The sequence below is a fragment of the Phoxinus phoxinus genome, assembly GCF_949152265.1.
Source record: "Phoxinus phoxinus genome assembly, chromosome: 17".
In the NCBI taxonomy this organism is placed as follows: domain Eukaryota; kingdom Metazoa; phylum Chordata; class Actinopteri; order Cypriniformes; family Leuciscidae; genus Phoxinus; species Phoxinus phoxinus.
Genome location: NC_136892.1, coordinates 3,386,384 through 3,411,970, shown reverse-complemented (window position 1 = coordinate 3,411,970; position 25,587 = coordinate 3,386,384). Strand labels below are relative to the sequence as shown.

Here is a 25,587-nt window from a genome sequence, read left to right as displayed (position 1 = left end):
ATCTAAATTGTTTTCTATAGGCCTAGTCTCTACTTTAACCTGAAATACAGCATTAATAATAATAATAAATAAAAAAATCTATTATGTTCAATGGGGAAAAAATGGATCTTAATTATTGCATAAATATTAATTATTATCATCAAATTCTCTCAAAACACCAAAGAAAAAAAGAAAAAATATTATTGAACAAAAATATATTTCATTGATTTTGCTGAAGAAAAAAAAATCTGAATCCCGCCCTCCGGGTCATTTTTGACCCGAAAGTTCTGAGTGTGAGTCATAAATGAAATACCCTAGGGCAGGGGTTGACAACTGGCGTTCCGCGGGCCAAAACTGGCCCGCCAGCAATATTTTCTGGCCCGCCGGATTATTTTGGAAGTCCGTTTTTTTTTTTTTTTTTTTTTTTTACTATAACGGTTTACAAATAGGCCCTGTGAATCAGTGATGCGCGGGATGATCCAAAATGAGCGACGAGTGCCTGCGGTCACCCGCGGTTACGAGTCATCCAAAAATATTTTTAATGATATTCGGGTCGCGGTCGGTCGGGTCGTTTGAAATAATGCCAATTAAACCATTGTAATTTCTATAGTACTAGAAACAATGTTCTATGAAATTCATAGGTCTACACTTTATTGGCTGAATGCGCGAGGATGACGCACGAGCTCAGTCTGCAGAGATGACAGCGGGAAATCCTTATTTACCTGAATGTTGAGCTCGTTATTAACTTTTGAATAAGAGCTGAAGCGGGACAAAATGCCCGATTTCCCAAAACGTTGAACTGAGCAATGCCATTGTGCCATTTTAATAGGCTACTTTTAAACGCATATAGCTCAGTAATGCGAGTTTTATGTATTTTCTGAGAGGGGGCAGGGGGGATTTTTGTTGGGAAATTCGGAGGAGAGACGCACACTTCGATTAGACTGGATAATCACATGCAGCATCTTAATTGTTAAGAAAATGAAACTAAATAAATGAATAAATCAAGCCTTTATTACAAAACACAGCATTCAGAAAAATGCGCACCCCTAGTTCCTACGTCTATGGACCAATTTGCGGGCCAGGAAGCGGGTCGGGTACAATATTTTCTTTCTTTTGTTTGCGGTCCGAGTTGCGGGCGGGTTGAAAACGTCGGTCGGGTGCGGGTTGTTTATACATTGACCCGCACATCACTGCCGTGTATCATTCGTTCAATCGTTTTTTTCCCCCCAAATTAAAACCAAAAATAAAAAAATGAAAAACGACTTGTTTTTGAGATTTGAGATTCTGAAAACGAGATCAAAATTTTTAAAGCAGGTGAACACTTTTAAGCTTTCACTTTTAAGTATTTTAAAGGACAAGTTCGGTATTTTACACTTAAAGCCCTATTTACAGATCGTATCTGATGAAATAGAACGGTTAAGTTTAAAATTTGGACACATGTTCCAGTCCCGAGAATTTTGGGTTTATTTCGCTTCCCCCCCACCCCCACACAATGGTTGTCTATGGCCACTGGAAGATTCCTTCCTAAAACACATTAAACTTTCGTTTACAAAGACGTGAAACTCACCGAGTGGTCAGGGGTGTTCACTGATACGGGCCCAAAAAAAATCGCTGAAAAAGATGCTTTCCAACAGGTTTTATCGTAGTGTTTGTCCACCTCCATTGACTTGTATTGAATGTGCTGTGTGAGGTACGATATTCCTCCGCCGCTTCTTCTTCTGCTTCTTCTGTGTATTAAATGAAATGCCAGCGGTTTGCTTGCAATCGGCAAAGGTGCATTATCGCCACCAACTGGTGTCTATTATTCAAGCTCTCAACGGAAGAATCTGGGTGTGACGCGTTTGTCAAAATAGGTCCACAAACGCTAAATAAAACTAAAATTCTCGGGACAGGAGCATGTGTCCAAATTTTAATCTTAACCGTTCTATTTCATCAGATACGATCTGTAAACAGGGCTTTAAGTGTAAAATACCGAACTTGTCCTTTAAGCGGTTGCTGAATTGAACCTTGTGGGAGCGGGACGGAAAAAAACAGTCCCGCGCAGACCTCTTGTGTCCCGAATAAATAATAATTTAAAAAAAGGAATAAAGTTCAAAAGTTGTACAGTCCATTGGTAATACAATACTAAATCAGATATATGTACAATAACATGTCCAACAATCGATTTAAATAGTACATGGGGTTTAATTTATCGTTAATAACATGTATCCGCGGCATTTTCTTGTGTGCTTAAATGGTCCAGTGGTAGAACTTTCGTCAAGTGTGTAAAAGGTCCTGGGTTCTAATCTGCATTCGTATAGTTTTTTTCTTTTCTTTTTTTCTTCTTCATCAAAACCGATTATGCTCATCAGTGGTTGTATATAAGTAGTAGGGACACGTTTGTGTGCATTATATTTTGTGATTTCACCGTAACGAATAGACCTATTCCATGTAGCTGGCCCGCCATCTACTGGATAAAAAAAATATTGGCCCGCGGCCAAAGTTACTTGCCGACCCCTGCCCTAGGGTTAAGAGGTTAACACTTTTCATTACTAGTGTATGTTGTTTTTTGAAAACCTAATTCAATTGTATATTTTGTAAACATTTTTTTTTTTCAGTTCCATTTGCTGTACAAAATCCCTAGAAATGTTACAATGCGTACAACAACACTGTGTGAGATTACGGTGTTGAAACGCAAGGATTTGTTTTCACTCTTTGCCGAGTATCCTGAAGGTAATAACCTTTTGGAATGCTCTGGGATTTATCATGATTTGTTTTTTACTACAAGAATCCTCAATTGCTGCACACTGATCATATATTTTTCTAAAGCTGGTGTTAAGATTGCCAAAACTGCCAAGACACTTCTTCAAAACTTCAAGAGTCCCTTACGAGAAGCACATGCATATGGAGTTGTCGCCGTCCCACAAAATGTTGCATTTGAAAAGGACCAGGGCATCAAACTTCAGGTTAGTGACTGAAGGACTGCGTTTTACTTATGATGATAATCACATTATTGGTGCACAAGTAGGACTTAATCACCGTTAGTTATTTACATGACACGAGCAAACCTCTTCACTCCAGTTTACATGCGATTTTTATTATTCTGAATTATTCGCTAAGAATTGTGGTTATTTTTACCGCTATTTTTCAAATATGCACATAATAACTAATTCACATACATGTGTTATTGGCATCTTTTTTTATCTATTTCTTCAAATGCAAAACACATTTCTATGGACTAGGTAATGCTCTTTAAATGTTTTTTTGTTTTTTTAACCATCAATATACTCCATTATATTAATGTCGCACTCGCACAACATTGTCAACATGAACTCTTGCCTTCTTTACCGCTATCTTTACGAATCTGCTCATGATAACATGCGTGTACGTCAGTAGCACATGTGCACTTTGATCAGAGTGGAGTAGATGCGATGTGTTTATAAGTGCTTACATGTAGTGGTCGACCGATATTGTTTTTTTGATGGCCGATGCCGATATCTTAGAGAGCAGGGTGGCCAATATATATATATATACTTTATATTTATTTTAATCAATATTTAATAAATTATAAATAAATTAGAAAACAAATCTTTAAAATAAACATGGTTATACTTTAGATGGCAGTCAACTTTCTTGAATTCTTGAATCTGCAATCCTATTACAGTATTTTTCACAAAGTAATTGTGTAATCTGTGTGATCAGGCGTTTGCCGTTCTCTTCTCAGCGCCGCCCGTCAAAATAAAAGTCCGGAGTGCCGTCAAAATAAAAGTCCGGCTACCAAAACATCGGCCAATCAGAAAAACGTATCGGCCGATGCCGATATAAAAAAAATGCTGAATATCGGCCGATATATAGGCCTTGGTGATATATCGGTCAACCACTACTTGCATGCATGTTTAGTGTGATTAAAATCTGCCAACGCCGCATATTTTACTACAATTATGAGTTTAATCTCATCAATTTGATCGAGATATTGTGAACATAAGATAAAATTTTATCCCAATATTGCCTAAACCTCATTGCAATCACATTATGAATATGCATGCAAACATTGTCATTGACTATTTTTTAAATGGATCCAAGTTTTGTTTTAGGGTAAAAACCCTTTGAAAACCTGTTAGGGTATTGTCACAATATTTGTTCAGATGTCATAAATGACTGCAACACTTTTGTTATAGACAAGGGATCAGAGGATTTTTGATGCATTCTTGGAATATGTTCCAAACCAGGTTCCTGAAGTTGATGTGAGTTTGGTGGATTTATATTAGAGCTGTCAAAACGATGAATCGCATCTAACATAAAAGTCTGTTTTTGAATAATGTGTGTGCGTGTGTATGGGGTATTTTACAGAATTGGTTCAAAGTCAGAGTTGGAAACGTCTTTAAAAAAAAAAAAAAAAATCCAAAAATGTTTGTATGTATGCAAACTGTATAATATCCAAGGTACACATTTCTAGTAATTTTGCAGTTAATTATCATATTGTATTTTCAGAAAGTTTTGGAATATTTTTCCTCTCCCCACATTTGTCACTACCGAAACACAATAATAAATAATTTAATAAGAAGGCTTATATTGACCTATAAATATTTTGTTTACATCATCCTTGTAAATATATGTTTTGCTATAAAAAAAAATTTTGTCACAGGTAAATCAATAACAATTACAATTTTAACAATATTTCAAGTGTAATTTATAAGATTTGTTGTATTTTGAACCCAATCTTTCTTTATAAAAGGAATTAAGTTAATCATACTGATTTCAAAGTTAAGGATTCATTAGTTTAAATATAAATTGAACCAAACACTTTAATAACATCTTAGTTGATAATTCAGTATACTTTATTTTAGACAAAACATGCATGTTTCGGTCGTGATGGCACATTTTATGTAGTGACAGTAATGTTTTTTTTTACAGAATTTTAACTCGCATATTAATACATAATAAGATACTAATTATTTGCATATATTGTTTATTTTCCCCAAATAAATGATTATGTGTTCCCTTTTGTCACTCCTACCAAAACAATGATGACATGTTTCGGTCATGACTGTTTCGGTAGTGACAATTTAAGACACTTTTGAGCCTAGTTCAAAGATGATAGCCAGCACATGGTTACCTAGCACAGTTCTGAACAGTTGTACACACATACAAACTACATTTTATGGAATAACACGCAAATAAGTTGTCTTAATTGCAGAAAAAAAGGTGTTTGGTAGTGACATCCTTTAAAGTTACACACAGATTTTCAGACTTTTGAACACATTTCCCTCACAATGATGGTACCTATCTATAATGAAAGAGAGGCTATGAGAGAGAGGCAAACAGGAATATTTCCTGCTAAAAAATGCAGGGCTGGGGGTGGTTATAATCAGTCTCAGCCAATGGACTAAAACACACACTGTTTTGGTAGTGACATGAAAATGATTTTTTTTGACACATTTTTTTTTAAACATAAAGTTCCATGATTTAAAGGTCACGTTCTTCGTAATTCCATTTTTTAAACTTTAGCTAGTGTGTAATGTTGCTGTTAGATTATAAATAATACCTGTACAATTATAAAGCTCAAAGTTCAATGCCAAGCGAGATATTTGATTTAACAAAAGTCCCCTTTCAAAGTCCCCCTTTTTTTTTTTTACACGCGAAACATGAAAACGTGTTATATTGCACACTGTAAACACAATCAAAGCTTCAAAAACTCACAAAAAACTGGACCTTTAAATATAAAATAAAGGATTTTTTTTTTTACTTTACTTTAAAATAAATCAAAAAGATATTTTTAAAAACAACAATGGAAAAAATTGGGGGGAAAAAACATTTCAATATCATTTCCACAAGTTGAAATTTAGGGGTTAGGGTTCGGGACAGCCACCTCCCAATTGAAAGTACCCAATAAATTATGATTTTATATATATTAAGCTTACTTATATTTTAAATATTATTGTGGGATTCAATAGATAATAGAAGGATCTTAGTAAACATCTAAAATTGTAATACTTAAATGCTTTTTTGGTTGTCGGACAGCAGTTTGCACCAATTCTGTTGAATGGCCCATACTGTTTATATATATATATATATATATATATACATACATACACATGTATATGTGTGTACTCACACACATATGTATGCATATATACAGTATAAATATACACACACACACACATATATATATATATACTGTATATATATATATATATATATATATATATATATATATACACACTAATTTATATGTATTTGAATTGTTATGCCATTTAATATCTATTACATTTCTCTAATTTCTCTAGTTATTTTGGAAGAGAACTTTCCACCCTGACAATGCTTTTTTAAAGGTCTGGAAGGTCTTTTTTTTTTGGTGCATCATTGTTTCAGTTTTCCTGAAGACATGGGTGTTTTTTTTCACCAACAATGCAGACCTAGTAGGTACGTTTCTGTTTGCTTTAGAGCATTGAGAGGTTTACATCATTATATTTCACTTTGAAAAATTAAAGTGCTAGTTCACCCAGAAATTAAAATTATGTCAGTAATTGCTCTCCCTCATGTTGTTCCAACCCCGTAAGGCTTTCGTTCATCTTCGGAACACAAATTGTGTAACCTACGTTCTGACGTACGACCCAGAAGCGCTGCGCTGTTACACTACGTGAACTCACACAGAGGCCCACACAGAAGAAAATGAAGAGTTAAATAAAGTTGTTATTTTTTGCGCACAAAAAGTATTTCCGTTGCTTGTAAAACGTAGTCACTTGAACTATTTTAAACATTGTCTTTACTAAATTTTTGGGCCGGCAGGTTTCAATAACAATAGAAGCCTATGGAGGAGTGAGACAGCTCTCAGATTTAATCAAAAATATCTTTATTTGTGTCCCGAAGATGAACGAAAGCCTAACGGGGTTGGAACGACAAGAGGGAGAGGAATTACTGACAGATTTTTAATTTTTGGGTGGACTAACCCTTTAAACAAAACCTTATTTATAAAAACAAAATTGTAGAAATGTAGTACAAACTTGAAAATATTTTAATAAATACTGTCATCATTTAATAACTGTGCTTAGGCTTTCCGTAGTTGCAGTCCGTACCTTTTTTTGTGTTAAAAATGTACAAAATCTATATAATGAGCGAGTACATCATGAATCCATTATCCAAAGTGTGTTTTTGTCTTATCCTGAATCACTACGATACGCCTATAATAAAGTGTTTATATTCAGACTATATTAGACCGGTCGGGTTGTACTACTGCGGAGTAGCCCAGTACCTGCGTGACTCGTCATAGACATAAACAGAGAGAAGTAGCTCCGGCTACAATGTTCTTCCACAAGACACATGCAGTTTGTTTATTAACGGCTAAATCGTCAAAAGTTACGGACTGCAGCTTTAAGGTTTGAAATGTTTTGTCTAATATCAATGTCAATTTTAGGGTTTTTCAGTGAAGGCACGGTTGCCAATTACTTTGCAGTTGATGGCATTACTAACATTGTTGCTGCATTTGACATACTGATGAATCTTCGCACTGGCGTGTTTACAGAAGACGGTAATGTTTAATGTACATGTTCATTTTTGTAATGAAGGCTCATTTAAAATATCTCAGTAAATTGTTTATTCAAAAATCTGTTTAATAACATGTGTTCTGTAAATACTACATCAAGACTATAATTTGGTCTCAACATATTTAGTTCCCTAAGATTTGATTTATTTATTTTATGAAAAGTTTGATTTTCAAATGTTTTTGGTTTAAATTGCACTAATCGTACGTGTCCACTAACCAAACAGCTCTGATTTACGGCATTAACATTACACGTTTAATCAATTCCAAAACTGGTTTACATCAATTTAAAGTGTCATAGTAGCAGAAAGTGAACCGTAGGGAATTCAAAACCGTGTAATAATCATGAAAATCTCCAAACCAATGTTTTAGGATATATCAGGGGTCAGCAACCTTTTTGTCATGAAGTGCCATTTTTAAGTTTCCGAGTTAATCACTGTGCCGGCTTATTTTTTGACATGCTTGCAGAGAAGGGTTTATCAAAACAAAGTTAGTGGGTTGTCACTTTTCACGTTTTCTGGGTTGGTAGAAGCACCGGGGGCAACGATTATAGCACTTAAACATGGAAAAAGTCAGATTTTCATGATGTCACCTTTATATATTCATAATGGACATTGGTTAACATATATAACAAATATTTCTGAAGCAATTTTTCATTATTATTCTTTTCAAAATCCTTTAGTTTGTTTTCATGTTTAAATTATTTCCAATGGGCCTACACCTGGTCATGCATTTTAACTGATCAGATAGCCATCCGTTTTGTTAAAACTGTTTGATTTACACTTTAGGCAACATATGTGTCTCCTCAAAACAAGTTGCAATGTTATTGTTTGATGCCTAAAACTTCCTTCTTTTTTTGTTTTTCAGGATTCGTAACAGATTTTGGAGTAATATTTCAAGTGTATCGAAGGTCTTGGGACGCGTATTATGATGTTGTTGCAGTTTTACCCTTAGAATTTATTTATTATGCTTTCGGCGGTACAGAACACTTGAGAATTTTAGGCCTAATCAATCTGGTTCTGATTCACAAGGTATTTTAGATATTTTTATGTACAGTATTTATTTAAAAAAAAAAATGTAAATGTTGTAATACTAATTATGAAAAGTAAAATTGCAGAGCCTAATGCCTGGCTCACACTACAAGAGTTTTAAAATCCCAACCGATTGTGGAATCTGGTTGCTGCACACACTTAATGAGAATCTTTAAAGGAACAGGCCGACTTTTTGGGACTTTAGCTTATCCACCGTATCCCCCAGAGTTAGACAAGTCCATACATACCCTTTTCATTTCCGTGCATGCCGTAACTCTATCTGACGCACCCACCGCTAGCCTAGCTTAGCACAAAGACTGGAGGTAAACGGCTCCAGTTAGCATACTGCTCCCAATAAGTGACCAAATAACGCCAATTTCCTATTTACATGTTGTGATTCGTATAGTCACAGCGTGTACAAATAACAAGGTCACATGAGACACAGCCATCTTCTAACCGTATACATACTGGGAACTATATCCTCAGAAGGCGAAGCACTGCTACTTCTGCGGAGTGATTTGCTCGTAGCACCTGAGGAGCCCCGTGGTGAGGAGCAGAGAGTTCGCTCAGAGTGTTGCGCTAATCACTCCGCCCAAGTAGCAGTGCTTCGCCTTCTGAGAATACAGTTCCCAGTATGTATACGGTTAGAAGATGGCTGTGTCTCATGAGACCTTGTTATTTGTACACACTGTGACTATACAAATGACAACATGTAAATCTCGTCTCGTTCTCGTAAACCCAATCTCGTGTCTCGTCTCGTGAGATAAGTGTCTCGTCACACCCCTACTGAACATTTCGTGCTTGCAGACCACAGCGTAACACTCATTTATATAGCAATAAATAAATAAATGGCGATTATACCGCATATCACACTGTTGAGTCACTCAAAATGACCTTAAAGGAAATTCCTTTATTACGACAGCCCTACTTGGCTGACGTAATCACAGTCTTGCTCATCCCGATTTAAAATCCTAAATACCATACGTGTGACAATCAGCGGCTGGAGTGCCCGCTTGAGCCACTGGGGGGCACTCCTTCTCTATTTTTCATTACTTCTTATGGTTTTATTTGGACTGATTATGCTTTATGTCTTTCACCTGGTTTTGATTATGCTTGTTAGCTTCTATGATTTAAGCCTTGGTTTTCCTTTGTCTCTTGGCTAAGTGTTGTTAGTGTCATACTGCAAGCTGAGCGTTTTCCCAGTTCCTAGTTTCTTAGTGTTTCACAGTTCCCGGACTCCCTGCCTGTATCTAGTTTTTCCGTTTGCCTTGCCCTTGTATTGTACTTCTGCTGTATTGGACTGCTTACCTGGACTCTGACCCTCGGCCTGTGTACTCGTTGTGTATTCTGGATCATCCTTTATTAAAGCCTGCATTTGGATCACCACTGTCTGTTCCATGTGCAGTTTCATGACAGAACACTTAGCCAATCTCGATCCAGCGGCTGAGAAGGACCCCGGTATGCCTCCAGATCCAGTAGAGATCATGCGTCTCCGACAGGGGAATTGACCCATCGAGGACTACGTGACGGACTTTCTGAAACGGGCTCATAATCATCCCCTGAATGATTTATGTTTGTCGTTTTTTTTCCGTGGAGGATTGTCTGAGCCCCTCTACTCGTCGATGTCTATGCCTGACCCTTCCGGGACTCTGTTTCAGTATATCGAGTGCGCTCTTTCTATGAGCGGTTCTTCGTTTGCAATGGGCTTAGCGGAGGAGGTACGGGTGCTTCACGTGGGCTACATTCAACCGGTGCTTCTCACGTGCTCGGCCGAGCCTACGCCGCGGGAGGTTCCCACCGAGTCAGCGCTTCGCGTCTGCCCAGCCGAGCCCGCGCTCTACGTCTGCCCAGCCGAACCCGCGCTTCACGTCTGCCCAGCCGAACCCGCGCTTTACGTCAGCCTCGACGAATCAAGTGAATCAAGTGAGTCAAGTTCCGTGTCCAGTGAGTCAAGTTCCATGTCCAGTGAGTCAAGTTTCGTGTCCAGTAATGAATCAAGCCCAGTGAAGCGCCGTCGCAGGAGAAGGAGAAGGACTCGTTGGGCTCGCCAGGCTCCGGAGGGCGTTCCCAGACTCCTCGCCCTGCCGGCCCCGCCTCTGTGCCTCGCACTGCCGGCCCCGCCTCTGCGCCTCGCCCTGCCGGCCCCGCCTCTGCGCCTCGCCCTGCCGGCCCCGCCTCTGCGCCTCGCCCTGCCGGCCCCGCCTCTGCGCCTCGCCTTACCTGCGGCCTTCAAGTTCCAGGAGGCTTCTGTTGAACCCGGTTACAGCCCAGAGCTTCCTCCCGTAGATTTCCCCAAGTATTTTTTTGGGGGGGGGGGGCAGGATGTACCCTGAGAGGGCCATGGGGGTGGCGTCTACATGGACCTTTGCCAGTAGATGCCCTGAGAGGCCCATGGGGGCGGCGTCTACATGGACCTTTGCTCTACTGCCGCCATCTGAGCTTACCATGTCACTGGTCCTGTCCAGCCCTGTGCTCCCTACGTCTTGGTCCCCTGTTAAGTGTGCTACGCCCTGGTCCCCTGCCAAGTGTGCTCCACCCTGGCTCCCTTCTGAGTGTGCTCCGCCCTGGTCGCCCACGCTCCACGGCCCAAGCCCGCCTTGCCTGTGTCCTGGTCCCGTTCCCCTGCACGGGCCTGGCCCTCCATCCCATCCCCCGTTGACCTCCCCCCGGAGCTCTTAGGAGCGTCTGGAGGCCGCTCCTTAGTGGGGGGGTTATGTGACAATCAGCGGCTGGAGTGCCCGCTTGAGCCACTGGGGGGCACTCCTTCTCTATTTTTCCTTACTTCTTATGGTTTTATTTGGACTGATTATGCTTTATGTCTTTCACCTGGTTTTGATTATGCTTGTTAGCTTCTATGATTTAAGCCTTGGTTTTCCTTTGTCTCTTGGCTAAGTGTTGTTAGTGTCATACTGCAAGCTGAGCGTTTTCCCAGTTCCTAGTTTAAAACTCGGCCTAAAACTCCTGTAGTGTGAACCAGGCATTAAAGTTGACTTTATCTTTGTAGAACTAGTGTATAGACTAACTGGGGTTCAGATAGGTAGTTGAGTTAATATCCTGATTGATACTCATCATATCAATTGTATTGTGGTTTCAGGTTTATAAGCATTTCAACAAAAATGAACAAGACATCTATAAAAACGTATATGAACAAAGGATAGCAAAATGCCTCTTCCTCTTGATTTTCTATGTGCATTTTTGTTCTGGCTTATTGTACTTATCAGCATGCCATGAAGAAAGGTAAGTGTGTTTTATTACAGTGCTTGCCTAGAAAAAAAATCTATATTTTTTTAGAATTATTTTATAGAAATTCAGTTTTATTCAAACCTTTTATTTATTTTTTAAGATGTAATGAGGAATCATGGGCATGGAATGCTGGACTTAAACCTACTCAGTCCAAATTCGATCACTATATAGTTGCAGCATATTGGACAACTACGACTATCACTAGTGTTGGTAAGTACCATTAATCTAATGTATGTCTCCATTGACTTTGCATTGCGAGAGGCTGCCTCCTTGTCATTTACTTCTAACTAAAGACAGAAAAATGCCTAAAAGCTGCTGTGACAAGGTGTACAGCAAACAAGCTAAGAAACCCAGAAATAAGTTTTTATAAGCTGTCGACCCCAAAAAACGAGTGTTTAAGGACTTAAAAGTGGATCAGGCGGTTGAGACAGAGCGTAACGTGTCTCATTACTCTGAGAACTAACGTACGCCCGCTGGAGGAGAACGTCATCGGCAACACAGGATAGCTTATTTTACAGAAATATAATATATAAAACTGACATTTGGATATTTGACTCATCAGTGACCAAATGTTTAACTTACTGCACACGTAACTGTGTTTTTAGTGCATACTGAGTGTCAGGATCCCACAATTTACCCATTCGTTCCAGCCTTTTAAGTCCTTAAAAACTCGTTCCCTATCAAGGGAACTCCCGCTGCGTTTACGCAATGGGAACACTTCCAAGTGTTTTGCGTCATGAAGCACGTGTATAATCAGTCCAATGAAAGAGCGAGACGTCATAGGCAGGTGACGTCATAGACCAGGAAACTATTCTGTTTCTTCAGCGAATTCAGCGAAGCAGATTCTGTGTGAATCTGTCTTGTCTTATTTATTGTTGTCTGTCAAGTTGCAATATATATTTTATGGCAAAAAAAGAGCAAGCAAGCGTTGTGTTGTTCCCTGCCCACGTTATATCACGAGCGGGGACACACACATCAGCTTGTTTGGGAGTGGAGCATGCCAACAGTCAGTTCTCGAGGGGACTACCTGTGAGCATTGCGAGAAGGTGTCCGCGAGTAAGGACGCTCCGCTCCCGCCGGGCGTTCTTCGAGGAGGACGGTTCGGTTCGCGTACCGTTCAGTTATATTTCGCGTACCGTTCGGTTATATTCCGCATACCGTTCGGTTATATTTCGCGTACCGTTCAGTTAGGGCTGGGCGATATGACCAAAATCTCATATCACGATATAAGTCATCTCATATCCCGATAACGATATATATCACGATATAGTACCTTTTCTGTAAATTCAATCAATTATTAATTTATATATATAATTACTACATGGAAAATACTTTTAGCATATATCAAAGAAAAGAAAAGTTGATATATATATTGAGTATATATTAAGTATATCCTCAAAAATGTTTTTATATATATATATATATATATATATTTTATATTCTCAAAAAAAAATGGGCAAATGTTTGATTAAGAATGTAGAAATATAAAATATGAACGAAATTTAAAACACTTTTCAAAAACAAATGATTACAGGCCCAACATAAAATATTGCTATATAAAATACCAAATGTAAAAATTCAATGGAAGATGTTTAAAATGTAGCAGAAATCAGGGCTCTGAACCTGTTCAATGAACGAAAACAAACAAACGAAATTTTGACAGGAGCATAACCAGAAACGGAAACCAAAGCAAATTTAATCGTTCTGAACAGACCGTTTATATACTGTCTATGGAACAGACACGCTTATTTGAAATGGCCATTACCCGGTTAACAACGTTATTTTATCGTTCTGTTAACTATTTTAATTTGCCAGTCAACCAATCATGTATTCAAATAGTACAGACTGAGCAAATTTGATATTGACGCGCATAGCCTATCCAACGTGAGTGAAATGCCCATGCTCAGCTGTCAGTCATCATCGATAAGTCGCAATGGGAATGCGCTGGCGTTAGTTTTCCATACTGTATGTCACCAAATGTCAAAAAATTAGGCCTACATTTCAGTGAAAATGAATAGCAGGTAATATGCAACTTTTTGTTTTTTGAAACCAGCGAAAATTGCAGGATAGTGTAGAACATGGATCCACACAACGTCACATCACGCACTTAAAGCGCTTCTGTGAACGGAGAAAACAGAATAAAGCTAAATATATAAAACTAATATATAACGTTAGGCCTATATGCGAAATATAGGCTATTTGCCTTAAATAATTACATATTAACAAAACGAAAGGAAGCATTTTGCTGAGCTTCGGATCATGCGACAGGGTCCAAAGTTCACAAAAAGGAAACCGAGATGTTAGAAAAGGGAATCGAGCTTGTTTTCTGTATTTTACGGCTTTACAGTTTTGAATCATTTCTTGCTTCTATCCGTATGACCATAAATTACGGAGTAACGGATTCCTGTTCCTGTGATCGCGCCGACGCTTCACGGCACGCGCACACGTTATTGCATTGCTAACTTGACATAGCAGCATGTTCATTATCAAAATATAATAGTCAACTAAACATAAAGAAATTTTACCAAATCATGTTCAGGCTACAGAGGTAGGAACGAGCTCCTCGGTTTGTCCTGGCTGGTCCTGCTCGGAAACACCCGGTTCTATCACCCTTCACTCGCCATGTTATTCACGTTTCTGCCTGCATTCTCATGGCGGCGTGTAAGATTGCAGTCCTCCAAATGATGAAAAAAGTTTTGCCGTAAACAATGTTTTTTGCGACACCACGATATGAACGATAGAGCATAATATGAATCGATAGACTTTTTATATCGTCCATCCGATATATATCGTCATATCGCACAGCCCTACGTTCAGTTATATTTCGCGTACCGTTCGGTTATATTTCGCGTACCGTCCGGTTATATTTCGGAGGACGTTTCGGTTATATTTCTTGAATGGTGACAAGAATGGTGCTTACATTATTATGAACCAGTAAAGATGAAACCAAAGTTGACTAACACATTATGACACAATTTTTATTTTTCAGGATATGGAGACAACATTCCTGGCTCTTTGCTTGAACAATGTCTGGCAGCAGTTATTGGTCTTATTGGTTTGCTGATTTTAAACTATATAGTTAGCCAGATGTCTTCCACAATATCTGGTGAAAATGCTAACAGGTAAATGCTTCTGATAACAGAAACTAATTTTAATCTAGTTTTTTTGTGAAGCAAAAGCTCATTTAACATAGTAAGGTATTCTGTAGTACAAGGGCAAAACAAAGATACACATTTTATTAAAATGTATTAAATGACTTTATTGACATTTTATTGATTGAATGAGATTGGACTGTGGTCTGTCCTATGACAGACATTTTGGGTCACTATGCTGAAATTCTAAGAAAATTGGGTGTGAAAACAGTTTAAATCAATCAAGAAATTGTAATCCATTTTTCTCAGTACCACTATTGCATTTTGCCTTTGTACAGCAGTAAACTTCTTTCTTTGGTTCTTTGGTCACTGCAAACTGTTTACTTTTTATAACAGAAAATCTGATAATAAGATTCAGTAATTTAGCTCAATTTATGCACATATTGATGCTTTTTTTCTTTCTTTTTTTTTGGCTTAGGGAGAATTTCCAGAATCTCTTTTCAGAAATGCGTCACTTCATGGAGCGACATGACCTCAATGCTTCCCTACAGATCAGAGTTATGAATTATATGAATCTCCTGTGGTCCAAATATCGGTATGTTTATCTTTTTTGTTCTTTTCCATTGTAATATTTGTATGTGCACCATTGGTTATGGTCAAGGAGGTTAGCATTATGGTTATCTGTTAGCATTCCAATTAATCTCAATGGCAGTTTCTCAGCTGGTGTAAGACCCCTGGAAAAAGCCGATACGCTGGGAAATCATTACTACACTGTTTACATCATTACAAAACAAAGTGACTGATTGCACCTCAAGAATGCGTACCGTCGCTAGCATTTATTTTGAGCTATGATATTAAAGGCAGTAGACAAAGAAAAGCTAATGTCATGCTTTTAAGAGTAACTTTAAAGTTACCTTTAAGTAAAGAGATCCAGCACTGGCAAATTATTTCTCAGGGTTTACTTTCAGGGTTTTCGGATCCAAGTGGACTTGTCAAGACCTCTACACCGCTGTATCAGCCAATAAACGGTATCGGCTGATAAAAGCAATTATTTTCACTATCAATTATTGGCTGATTGTTTAAAAACAGCCAATGATCAGGGCCAATTATATCCTGTCAATCAGGAGGCAGAAAAACGCGTCAGACTGCAACTCATTGTGTGCTAAGAAAATGTCCCTTGTGTTGAATTTAGGGCTGTCGAAGTTGACACAATAGCATGTAAAAGTTAAAGCAGGCTCTATTTGACCCTATTAATCACCCGTAGTTGAAGCCAGTGTTGCCATGTCCACGTATTTTCGTTACTTCTGAATGTTCTTAGAAACAAAGTCTCAGCTTTCAAAATCTGTCTATTTTGTCCTGAAATTAAAACGATAAATGGCCTTTTAACGTTCTTAAATGTGACGTGACAGATCAATGTAGCCTCAGTTCAAGCGGCAGCGCAGAGCGCAAGTCTTTTCTTCCACTTTGATACAAGTTATAGTACAAATAAACATGCATGAACATCAAAAGGTATGTTAAAAAATACAGTACAACTTACCGAAATGTATCTTGTCTCATATGATCGCTCAATCTAGAGGTCTGTGCAGGATGGATTTTTCAATCCCGCTCCCACAAGATTATGTACCACTCCCGCCCGCTTTCACCAAAAATATGTTCGATTTTATCCCACTCCCGTCCGAAACTTTCACGTTATGTCCCGTTCCCGCCCGCAATAGCCCATAGGTGTCACAGTTATGTTCAGTTTGTGTTAGTTATCGTGGACTTTTAGTTTGTTTTCATTCTTTCTCATGTGAACTAATCTTTGTTTGATTTTTTCCGTCACACTTTTGTTTCCATGTTCACTGTCATTATGAGTTTGTTTGGTTCAGCTGTGTTCTATTAATCATCTTGTTTGAAGTCCCTATTATAGTTAGGGACTAGTCACGTTTACGTGTAGCTCTCGTCTGTTTGCCTGTTTTGAGAATTATTGATATTAAACTTGTGTTGAAACCTTATTCTTCATCTACCTGCAACTACCTGTGTCAATAGGAAGAGGTCTCTGATAGGGATGGAGAAATGAAGCATCAAGAGTGTCGAAAACAGCGCCATCATGTGGCATGTCAAATTTTACAGCAGCCAGAAACCCGAGTGCGCAGCACCGTTGTTTTATCTATTAAGCACAAAATAAAATTTGTGACACTGAATGTTCAGTTTTCTGATAATATAATGCACATATTAAAGTGTGGCAATAAATTAAATGTAAAAATAATTATAATAATACTAATTATAATACCAACAAGAGTTGTTTTATGCAAGTAAATGGTGCTCTAATTATTTTATAGTTTTTATACTGTTTATATTGCAGAATATATGATAATGTAATGTCAGGCTATATGTTTATATATAAAAAATGTTAGTAAATGGACTTAAACTTCCAAAAACCCATAGATTAGTGGTCTGGATTCAAACATTCCGACACGCAAAGTGAAGCATCGCTCTTGCACGGAGCTTCATGAGAAATTGCGCTGCGAACTCGATGCACGCTTTGAAGCTTCAGTATCATATGTAACATCACTAGTCTACGCTGATTTTTCAGTCCCGGTCTGGTTAGATTCTGTCTCGTTCTGGTGTCTGTAGGCTATCTTTTTTTTTTAAATTTCCACACACACAACACTTCAGATCCCCAGTTACAGAAACTTGTACTTCAAACTTCAAAACTTGTCCAGCGCTGCACTCTAGCTCAATCAGTGTTTCAACTACGGAAAGATGTCAATAAAACAGCTTGTGATGTCACTTAAAGGTGCAGTGTGTTATTTCTCAAAGTCGTTGCTGAACACTGTTGATATTTGAAATCAACCCAAACAAACACACCCCTCTCTTTATTGCCCCGTCTCCAAAGCTCAGCCTCCACTGCTCCGAATGGGTCTCGAACCCCGATCGCTGACATGCAAGGCTAGTGCACTAACAAGGACTCTAAACAGTAAACATTGCATTCAGTAAACACTAGCAGTCAGCCTGCACAACTCTCACTAACTGGCCTCCATTACACACTCAATGCAAGAGTGGATGTCTATTTATTGTAGCAGAAGAGCAACAAAATAATGCTTCACGAAAAATAAAGTGAAGATGATGAACGAATGACAAGGAAGCACAAAATATGAACATGCAGTACACAAGAGTTAATACAAGCAAGAGTTTTTGTTAGTTGCCAACAGCACAGCAGCTTCAGACAAACAATGACACTCAAAACCGCTGTTTTATTGACTCGCGTATGGAGCGCAATCAATGCAACCTCCGCGTCTGTTTTCAGGTCTTCCCACTTAGCTCTCTCCAGCGCTGGAAAGCGTATAAAATGAACGTGGGTCCTAAAGCTCTTTCCTGATCATAACCTTACATTTTTCAGTGATATTCTTATGAGTTTTTCTCTTTTGTAATGTCTCTCAGCCATTTCTCTTTCTACAGTCTTTCTTCAATTCTGCCTCTTGCTTGTTTTCTCTCCTCCACCGTCATACGCCCCCTAATGCTGATTGGCTACACGTTTGTTGTTGTGTCGGTCCGAATATCGCTTACCCCACCTTTACCAGCCCTCTCCCTACCATCCATACGGATTAACTATTTTGATGACATCATTTTGCACTTTGATTTTCTGTCCAATCAAATACTCTCTAGAATCTGAAATTTTCTGCCCCCTACATTATAAGCTGTGGCTGAAATCGGATATGACAAAAACATTTTTTTGAGAAGCCTTATTTATTGATCTTTTCTTTCTTTTTTATCAGAGGTGAAGCTTTCCCAGGAGGACCTTTTATAATGCATGACTTGCCAGATGAACTTAGACAGAATGTCGTAATGGCAGAGAGAGGGGAGCTTCTGTCACAGGTCAGTATTTTTGTAAATTAATTTTAAAAAAGTAACCTATTTTTGTTTCTTAAAACCACTAACTGTCTGTGGGCCCTATTTTAACGATCTGAAACGCAAGTGTCAAAGCGCAAAGCACAAATAACTTTGTGGGCGGATCCCGGCGCTGTTGCTATTTTCCCGGCGGGATAAATGCCTCTTGCGCCTGGCGCAAATCTAAAAGGGGTTGGTCTGAAGTAGCTTCATTATTCATAGGTGTGGTTTGGGCGTAACGTGAAATAAACCAATCAGAGCGTCCTCTCACATTCCCTTTAACAGGGGTGCAAACAGCGCGCTTTTCGGCGGCTCCCGCTTTTTTCACGTCAGTTTGGGTGACTTGTGTGAATCGTGCAGATCCGAAGAGTTGTTTTTTTTTACGGGGGGTTGAGAGGGTCTGATTATAATTTAACCAACAGTAATTCTGGATTGCGTCCACGAACAAGTAAATAGGAAATAAGCGAATCAGAACACTGCGCGCCAAACCAGCAGTATGTTTGCAAGCGTGAACCACTAGTGTTTCTGTCTCACTCTGGATCTGCCACTGCATCACATTTCTCTCTGCGTGGCGTGGAGTGTCCGTTTTTATGTCGGCTCTCATGTTAACTGGTTAGAGCACAATGCCTGCGTGACACACACACTTCTCGAGCCGCGCCAAAACCGCGTGCTAGAACCGCAACCGACGCCTATTTTTCACGCGACACGCAAGAGTGTTGGAAGTTTTCAGACAAAATAGAAGGCGCAAATACATATTAATAAATTACATTTTGATGCTTGAAAGTCTCTCGGTTTTGACAAATGCATATATAATTGTAATTAAAAAAATAGGCCTAATTATCGATTTTCAAATATTGCCCCTGTCAGGCCTACAGAACGAAATATTCTGTAGCCTATTTTTCCGTCAATACTGCCGACGTTGTCTTTGCTGTATCAGGATATATATATATTATGTTTAAAATCCAAATGTAGATGTTCTGTCGGCGCACAGAGCCACGCAGTCGCAGACAGCATGTGAAGTTCGTGAACACCGAATTCCCTTTTCTATCTTATCTATTTGTGTTTGAACAGACATGTGCACGAAAAAATAAGCCAGTGTCCGTCTCAACGAGTTTCCCCGTAAACGCAGTCAAAACGGATGCGTGTCATTAACGTTACCAGTATTAGATACGTGCATTCGTCTTAAAGGGACAGCACCCAATATACCTGCAGCTGTTTGTGTCAGCAAAGTTAATCAAACAACAAAAGAGAAAGAGAAAAATCACGTTTTGTCAAAAGATAAACTGTATTAATACTTAATACAGGTAATTTACCTGAAGAACATAAAGCACTGCTTTATCTCTCATGTATTTGTGTTTTATTGTATTTATATTTGTATTTTGTTTATTAGTTTCTATGCAGATGCACTAGGCCTACCCTACACAATTACCCCAATCATCCTAGAATTATTAATTCTTTACAAAAAGAGCTATTCAAATCATCAGGTGAAATTGTTTTCATGAAATAGCAGTAATATATACCGGATATTTGCCGCGGGACGAGGGCTTCGATTACCTCTCTCTTTTTTGACCATACATGTGTTTGCACCCCTGCTTTAAGAGCAGGCGCGCTTATTCCATGGCGGATCGCTATTATAACGGCGGGTTTGCCGGCGCACGCCAGGAGCAGTTCACGGCCGAGGAGACCGACGTTCTGGTCAGGGCCGTAAAACACAGAGAAGTGACATTGGGGATGATGGGAGAAACCCACCCACATTAGCTTCGGTTAAACAGGCGTATAATTTGGGTAAATGTGTAGCCTAATCTAGATTTTAAAAAAAAAATCTAGATAGATCTTTTTCACATCTTCATGAACACAACAATGATTTCCCTCGTGTGTTAATATTTTTTCCTTGTAATAATGTATGATTTGCAAAAATGAAAACTGCTGCGTCTGTTTATAATTATTAGAGAATCAAAGTGGATGCGCGTTAACACGCTACATTATGGCCAAGCACACGCCCTTAACCCTCTGGGGACCAAGGTGTTTTTGGGGTCCTTGAATTGTTTTAACATTACCTGATATTTGTATTTTTTTCAGTTGCTTATAAACATATTAATGGCAAAGGTGTAATTACACTATATTTAGCACGAACATGGCTATCATAATATGTGAGCAACATGTATGTACATGTTTGCATTTTTGAGAGAATATTATTTATGCGTGGTTATTCAAAAAACTCAAACTTAAATTTTCTGATATAAGACCACAAACGACCAACTTCACATATTCCCACAATACTTTTGACTAATGGATGTTATCGGCTAGAGTTTTTACTTCAAAATGATCTGAAAATCATCCGGGCTAATCGGTCACATTAAACAATAGATTGATTTAAATTTTGTAAGACACTTTTTGTTTGGAAAGGCAATATGCAGGTGGGCGTGAATGATCCAACAAGGTCATGAATAATGTCCTAATTCACACCTGAGAGAAGACAAAGACCTGCTAATGCTGCATACTAATGAGCCTTTCACTGAGTGTGTCACTGAGCCACAAGAAAGAATGCAAAGACAACACACACATACATACATACATACATACATATATATATATATATAAATAACTACAGAATTGGTTCAGAGTTGGAAACATCTTGAAAAAAAGTGTATTTTTCCACAAACTGTGTATGCTTGCAAATTGTATAATATCCAAGGTAAACATTTCTAGTAATTGTGCAGTTAATTCTCATTAGTATTTTCAGAAAGTTTTGGATGTAGGCTATCCTCTCCCCAAATTTGTCACTAATAAAACACAAAAATAATTTAAAGAGAAGGCTTATATTGACCTTTTAAGATTTTGTTTGCACCTTGTAAATTAGGTTTTGATGTGGCAGTAAAAACTTTATAATCTATCCAAAACAAAATGTTGTCTTTCATATTTCGTCTGTAACATATCGTCTTTTATAATATATATTAGGGCATAAATGTTAATTTTCAGTTTAATATGTTGCTTATACAAAGACATTTTATTTCAACGTATTCAGTCGATTTTTATTCATCTCAGTAGGCAATATAGATAGTTTCATTCACACACAGACACGCGCGAGCTGTAGTGAACAACAACATGTGTCTGTGCCGTTCATTCATTCAAACACAGAAACGCGATTCAAATTTAAACAGTCTTTTGCGGTTTGCAGACGCCATTTCATATCGCGATTAGAACAAAGCACTTACTGATCATCTGCAGCTGGATCCGTTGTTAGGCTACTCCAGCACGTTTGAGGTAAAATTTCCAGGATTATCACGATATTATTATTCCTCTCAGCGAGTGTGTTTTCCAGCTGTTGTGGGCGTTGACTGGTTTGCATGTGTTGCCTCAGATAATCTGCATTTGAATAGCGCGCGTTCTCCATGGGCATGTCACATTAGCAGAGTAATGAGCTGCCAGAACCATAATGAGAACGGCTGATCTCTCTCTCTCTTTTTATATAGATTGCATAAACAGAGAATATTTGTTTTTGTTTTGAATTAGATAATTTAAAACTACACACTTATATGATTATAGAGATATATAGCTCATGTCTGAGTGAATAGTATTCGCTGAGTTTTGTTTAAGTTTAGAGACGTGCACTAGAAAAAAAGTTCACGGAGACGGAGAGGCAGAAAGCACACCCTGTTTACTTTCTTTATTTTACAAAAGCACAATGTTTTATTTCGATTTTAAGTGAACCCATAAATAAGAAGACATTTAATAGTTTATTTTTTCATATTTCTTAAGCCTGTATGACAAAAAATGACGGGAGTATTTTAAGTCTATTTTGCTGCTATGTGAAAAAAAACGAGGAAAACGCGCCGGCGCGTTTTTGGTCCCCAGAGGGTTAAAATACCATATCACTAACGCGCAACGCGCCACTGTCTTTAGACTGTTTTTTTCCTGGTCAGTGGCGCAATTGCTTTCTAAAACTGGAAAATATCACCAGGGAAGTTTTGCGCCGGAACACGCCTCCTCTTTGCGCTGAACCGCCCCCGCGAGCGCAAGTTCATTCCCTAATTTACCGACGTGCGTCTGTGGAGGGAAAAGTCCGCTGTGCGCTGGTGCAAAATAGGAATGATACATGCGTCGGTGTTCAAAGTCAATTGTGCTGGGTGCAAGATAGGGCCCTGTATGTATGTAAAAAAAAAAAAAAACTTATATGGGTTTTGGATATAACCCTGTTTACTTGAATGAGTGAATGAGAGGCTTCATCAGCAGCTTATGCTATGGGAGCTCTGAAATCCAAATAGAGTTTGTTGGCAGATTCCTCTTAAGCTCCGCCTGAGTTGTTCAGGAATGCTTCTAAAAGTTTCTGAGTGACCATTCTGAATAAAAATGTCCTTCATGTCTGTTTTCAATGTCCTAAAGTCCACAAAAGACCTTTTTTTTTTCTTGCCCAGAAAGTAATGGCTGCAAAAGCTGCACATCACATAGCCTACTTGGTGAGGCATCAATTTATATCACTTATGGCTCGGATGGACAAGCTTTCATGTGGCTGCAAAGTTGGGCTATAATATATAGCCACATTCAGTAAAGTTGAATGCCATGAAAAAAGACACTCCAGACATCTAGGTTTTTCAAAGTAGGGAACTTAACATTCTCATTGTGCTACTTGGGAAAGAAAGGCACCCAGCAGAAAGCATTAATCTAGCATTAAGTCTTAATTTCTCGACCTTGCAAAAGAGGACATTCAAAAGATCTGTTTCGGTGGCAGAAACCCTCTTTGCCCAAGGCCTTGATAGACAGCATATCCATTTCTTCATGTTCACTGACATGAAAATATTTGACAAACCCCTGCAACCTGGCATCGGGACTTAATGAATCTGGCAGGTTGCAAAGGCTTTCTTTGGGGAGAATGAGAAGAGTCTGAACCCTGGGAAAAAGGAGAAGAAAATCATTTCTGTCTCGCTGATTCAATCACAACCATGAAGACAGAAAATCTAAACCAAATGGCGCTGAGCAGGGTTATATGCACATTCACAACAACATGGTGGGGCAAAGCTTAAGAAATTACAGTTCTTCTCAGACTTCGCGTTTGTCACTCCTGGGTAGGGATGCTCGATCAGGATTTTTTTGCAGCGATACTGATTACCGATTTTTTTTGTCATCATGATTAGCCGATCCCGATCATTCAAGCTTTACAAGTAATTAAGCTCTCTGTTGAATGTCAGTGGATTTTCTTCTTCTTCAGATAAGTAATACCTCAGACGTTATTTAATAATATAGATTGTTTTAATTGAGAATCAAATAAATAAGCACAACAATTATTAATTTTACAATGATGATTTTAATAGGCTTTTAATAACTGGGCTGAAGCAAAACACTATCCATAGGATACTCTGGCTTAATAAAGAGCCTAAAAGGTTAAATTTCAAACTGAACATAATTACAACCCATAAGGTGTTATTAAACATTGTTCAATATGTGACGTAGGACAAAACAAATAGAAACACTGCACCTCCTAAATAAAAATATTGTTGTCTGATACACAAATGATCAAAAATATTCAGCAAATGCTGAGTATTTTTGTCCTTCCTTCCTACGTCCTACTTCATTAGGTAAGGCAGGGTTTTCTTTATAAATTAGAGCGTTTCTTTTCATCCAAAACATATGCAGCTGTACTGAATAGTTCCTCATCATCATCAACATTCGAGACATAAACCTTAAGCATTAGAAATGTTATGATTTTCAGGATGAACCCAATCGCAGACAGCTTGCAGAACACACAAGGTTTATTGGTGACAAAAACGGGGAAAACAAAACCCACGAGGGTTTTGTTTTCCCAAACAACAGGTAACAAAACAGGACACATGATAGGGGGTGTAGCAGGCGGCTGTGGAGCAGGAACAGGAACAGACACCGACTCAACGGCGGCCATCTTGTCAGGGGACACCGGCTCGGCAGACGCTGGCTCAGGAACCGTCACCGGCTCAGGAACAGCAGTGTGAGCGGCAGACTTAGGGACAGCGCTCTCTGCAGCAAACCCAGGAACGGCACTCTCCGCAGCAGACTCAGGAACGGCGTCGACAGAAGCTGACTCTGGAACAGCATTCACTGAAGCTGACTTGGGATCAACGCTCTCAGACGCAGTTGGCTCTGGGCTAAAAGACATGGCAGTTCTGGTAGGAACATCCAGGATCTTGACAAGACTAGACAAATATTCAGACAAAGTTTTGGCAGCAACGACGACTGGCATCTCTTGACGAGCTGATACAGCCCGCAGTACCGCTTCTGCAGCAGAGTCGGCCACAGCTCTCTCTTCAGCCAGCTCAGGAACAACTCTCTCCAACGCAGACTTGGAAACTGCGCTCTCTGCAGCAGGTTCAGGAACAGCTCCTCCTGCAGCAGACTCCAGAACCGCGCTTACAGCAGTAGGCTCGGGAACAGCGCTCTCAGTTGCAGCGGCGAGTGGGAGAATCATCGCGGACTCAGGGGAAGACGGAGGACAGAAAGCTCCCCTCTTCTTTCGCTTTCTTCTTGGCCGCGGAGCAGAAGCCGTAGCCGGACTTGTGACCGGTAAGGGGGGCGCAGCGGAGGCCATTGCAGGAACTGGGGAGCCCACCACAGGCAGGGAGGATTCGGTGGAGGACGACTCCGACTCCCACGACAGACGTCTTCCACGCTTTCCGCAAAGACTGATGGACACGGATGGTGTCTCAGGAGTCGTGGTGGAACAAGCCTTGTCCCCAAGCGTCGTGACAGCCAGAATGCGACCCTCCGGGATTACGGGCAGCATGCCAGGCGATGAAGACACGGTGGGACCCCGCAGCTCCTTCTGAGACAAACAGTCCACCACGTCGCGGAACGGGCGATGGACCAATCTCTCCCGTTCAGCCAG

The 25,587-nt window shown here is 39.3% G+C and overlaps 1 protein-coding gene across 1 annotated transcript in view; it reads left to right on the top strand.

Annotated features, from left to right (window-relative positions):
* cngk (cyclic nucleotide-gated potassium channel) overlaps positions 1-25,587 on the top strand; it is a 135,417-nt gene that overhangs the window by 56,840 nt on the left and 52,990 nt on the right. Inside the window, exons 11-21 of the mRNA XM_079585083.1 lie at positions 2,577-2,691; positions 2,788-2,924; positions 4,137-4,202; positions 6,246-6,381; positions 7,373-7,486; positions 8,366-8,529; positions 11,624-11,766; positions 11,873-11,982; positions 14,762-14,894; positions 15,343-15,459; positions 18,623-18,722. Of these exons, the coding sequence (XP_079441209.1) occupies positions 2,577-2,691; positions 2,788-2,924; positions 4,137-4,202; positions 6,246-6,381; positions 7,373-7,486; positions 8,366-8,529; positions 11,624-11,766; positions 11,873-11,982; positions 14,762-14,894; positions 15,343-15,459; positions 18,623-18,722 (1,335 nt within the window). The remainder of the gene's footprint in view (positions 1-2,576; positions 2,692-2,787; positions 2,925-4,136; positions 4,203-6,245; positions 6,382-7,372; positions 7,487-8,365; positions 8,530-11,623; positions 11,767-11,872; positions 11,983-14,761; positions 14,895-15,342; positions 15,460-18,622; positions 18,723-25,587) is intronic.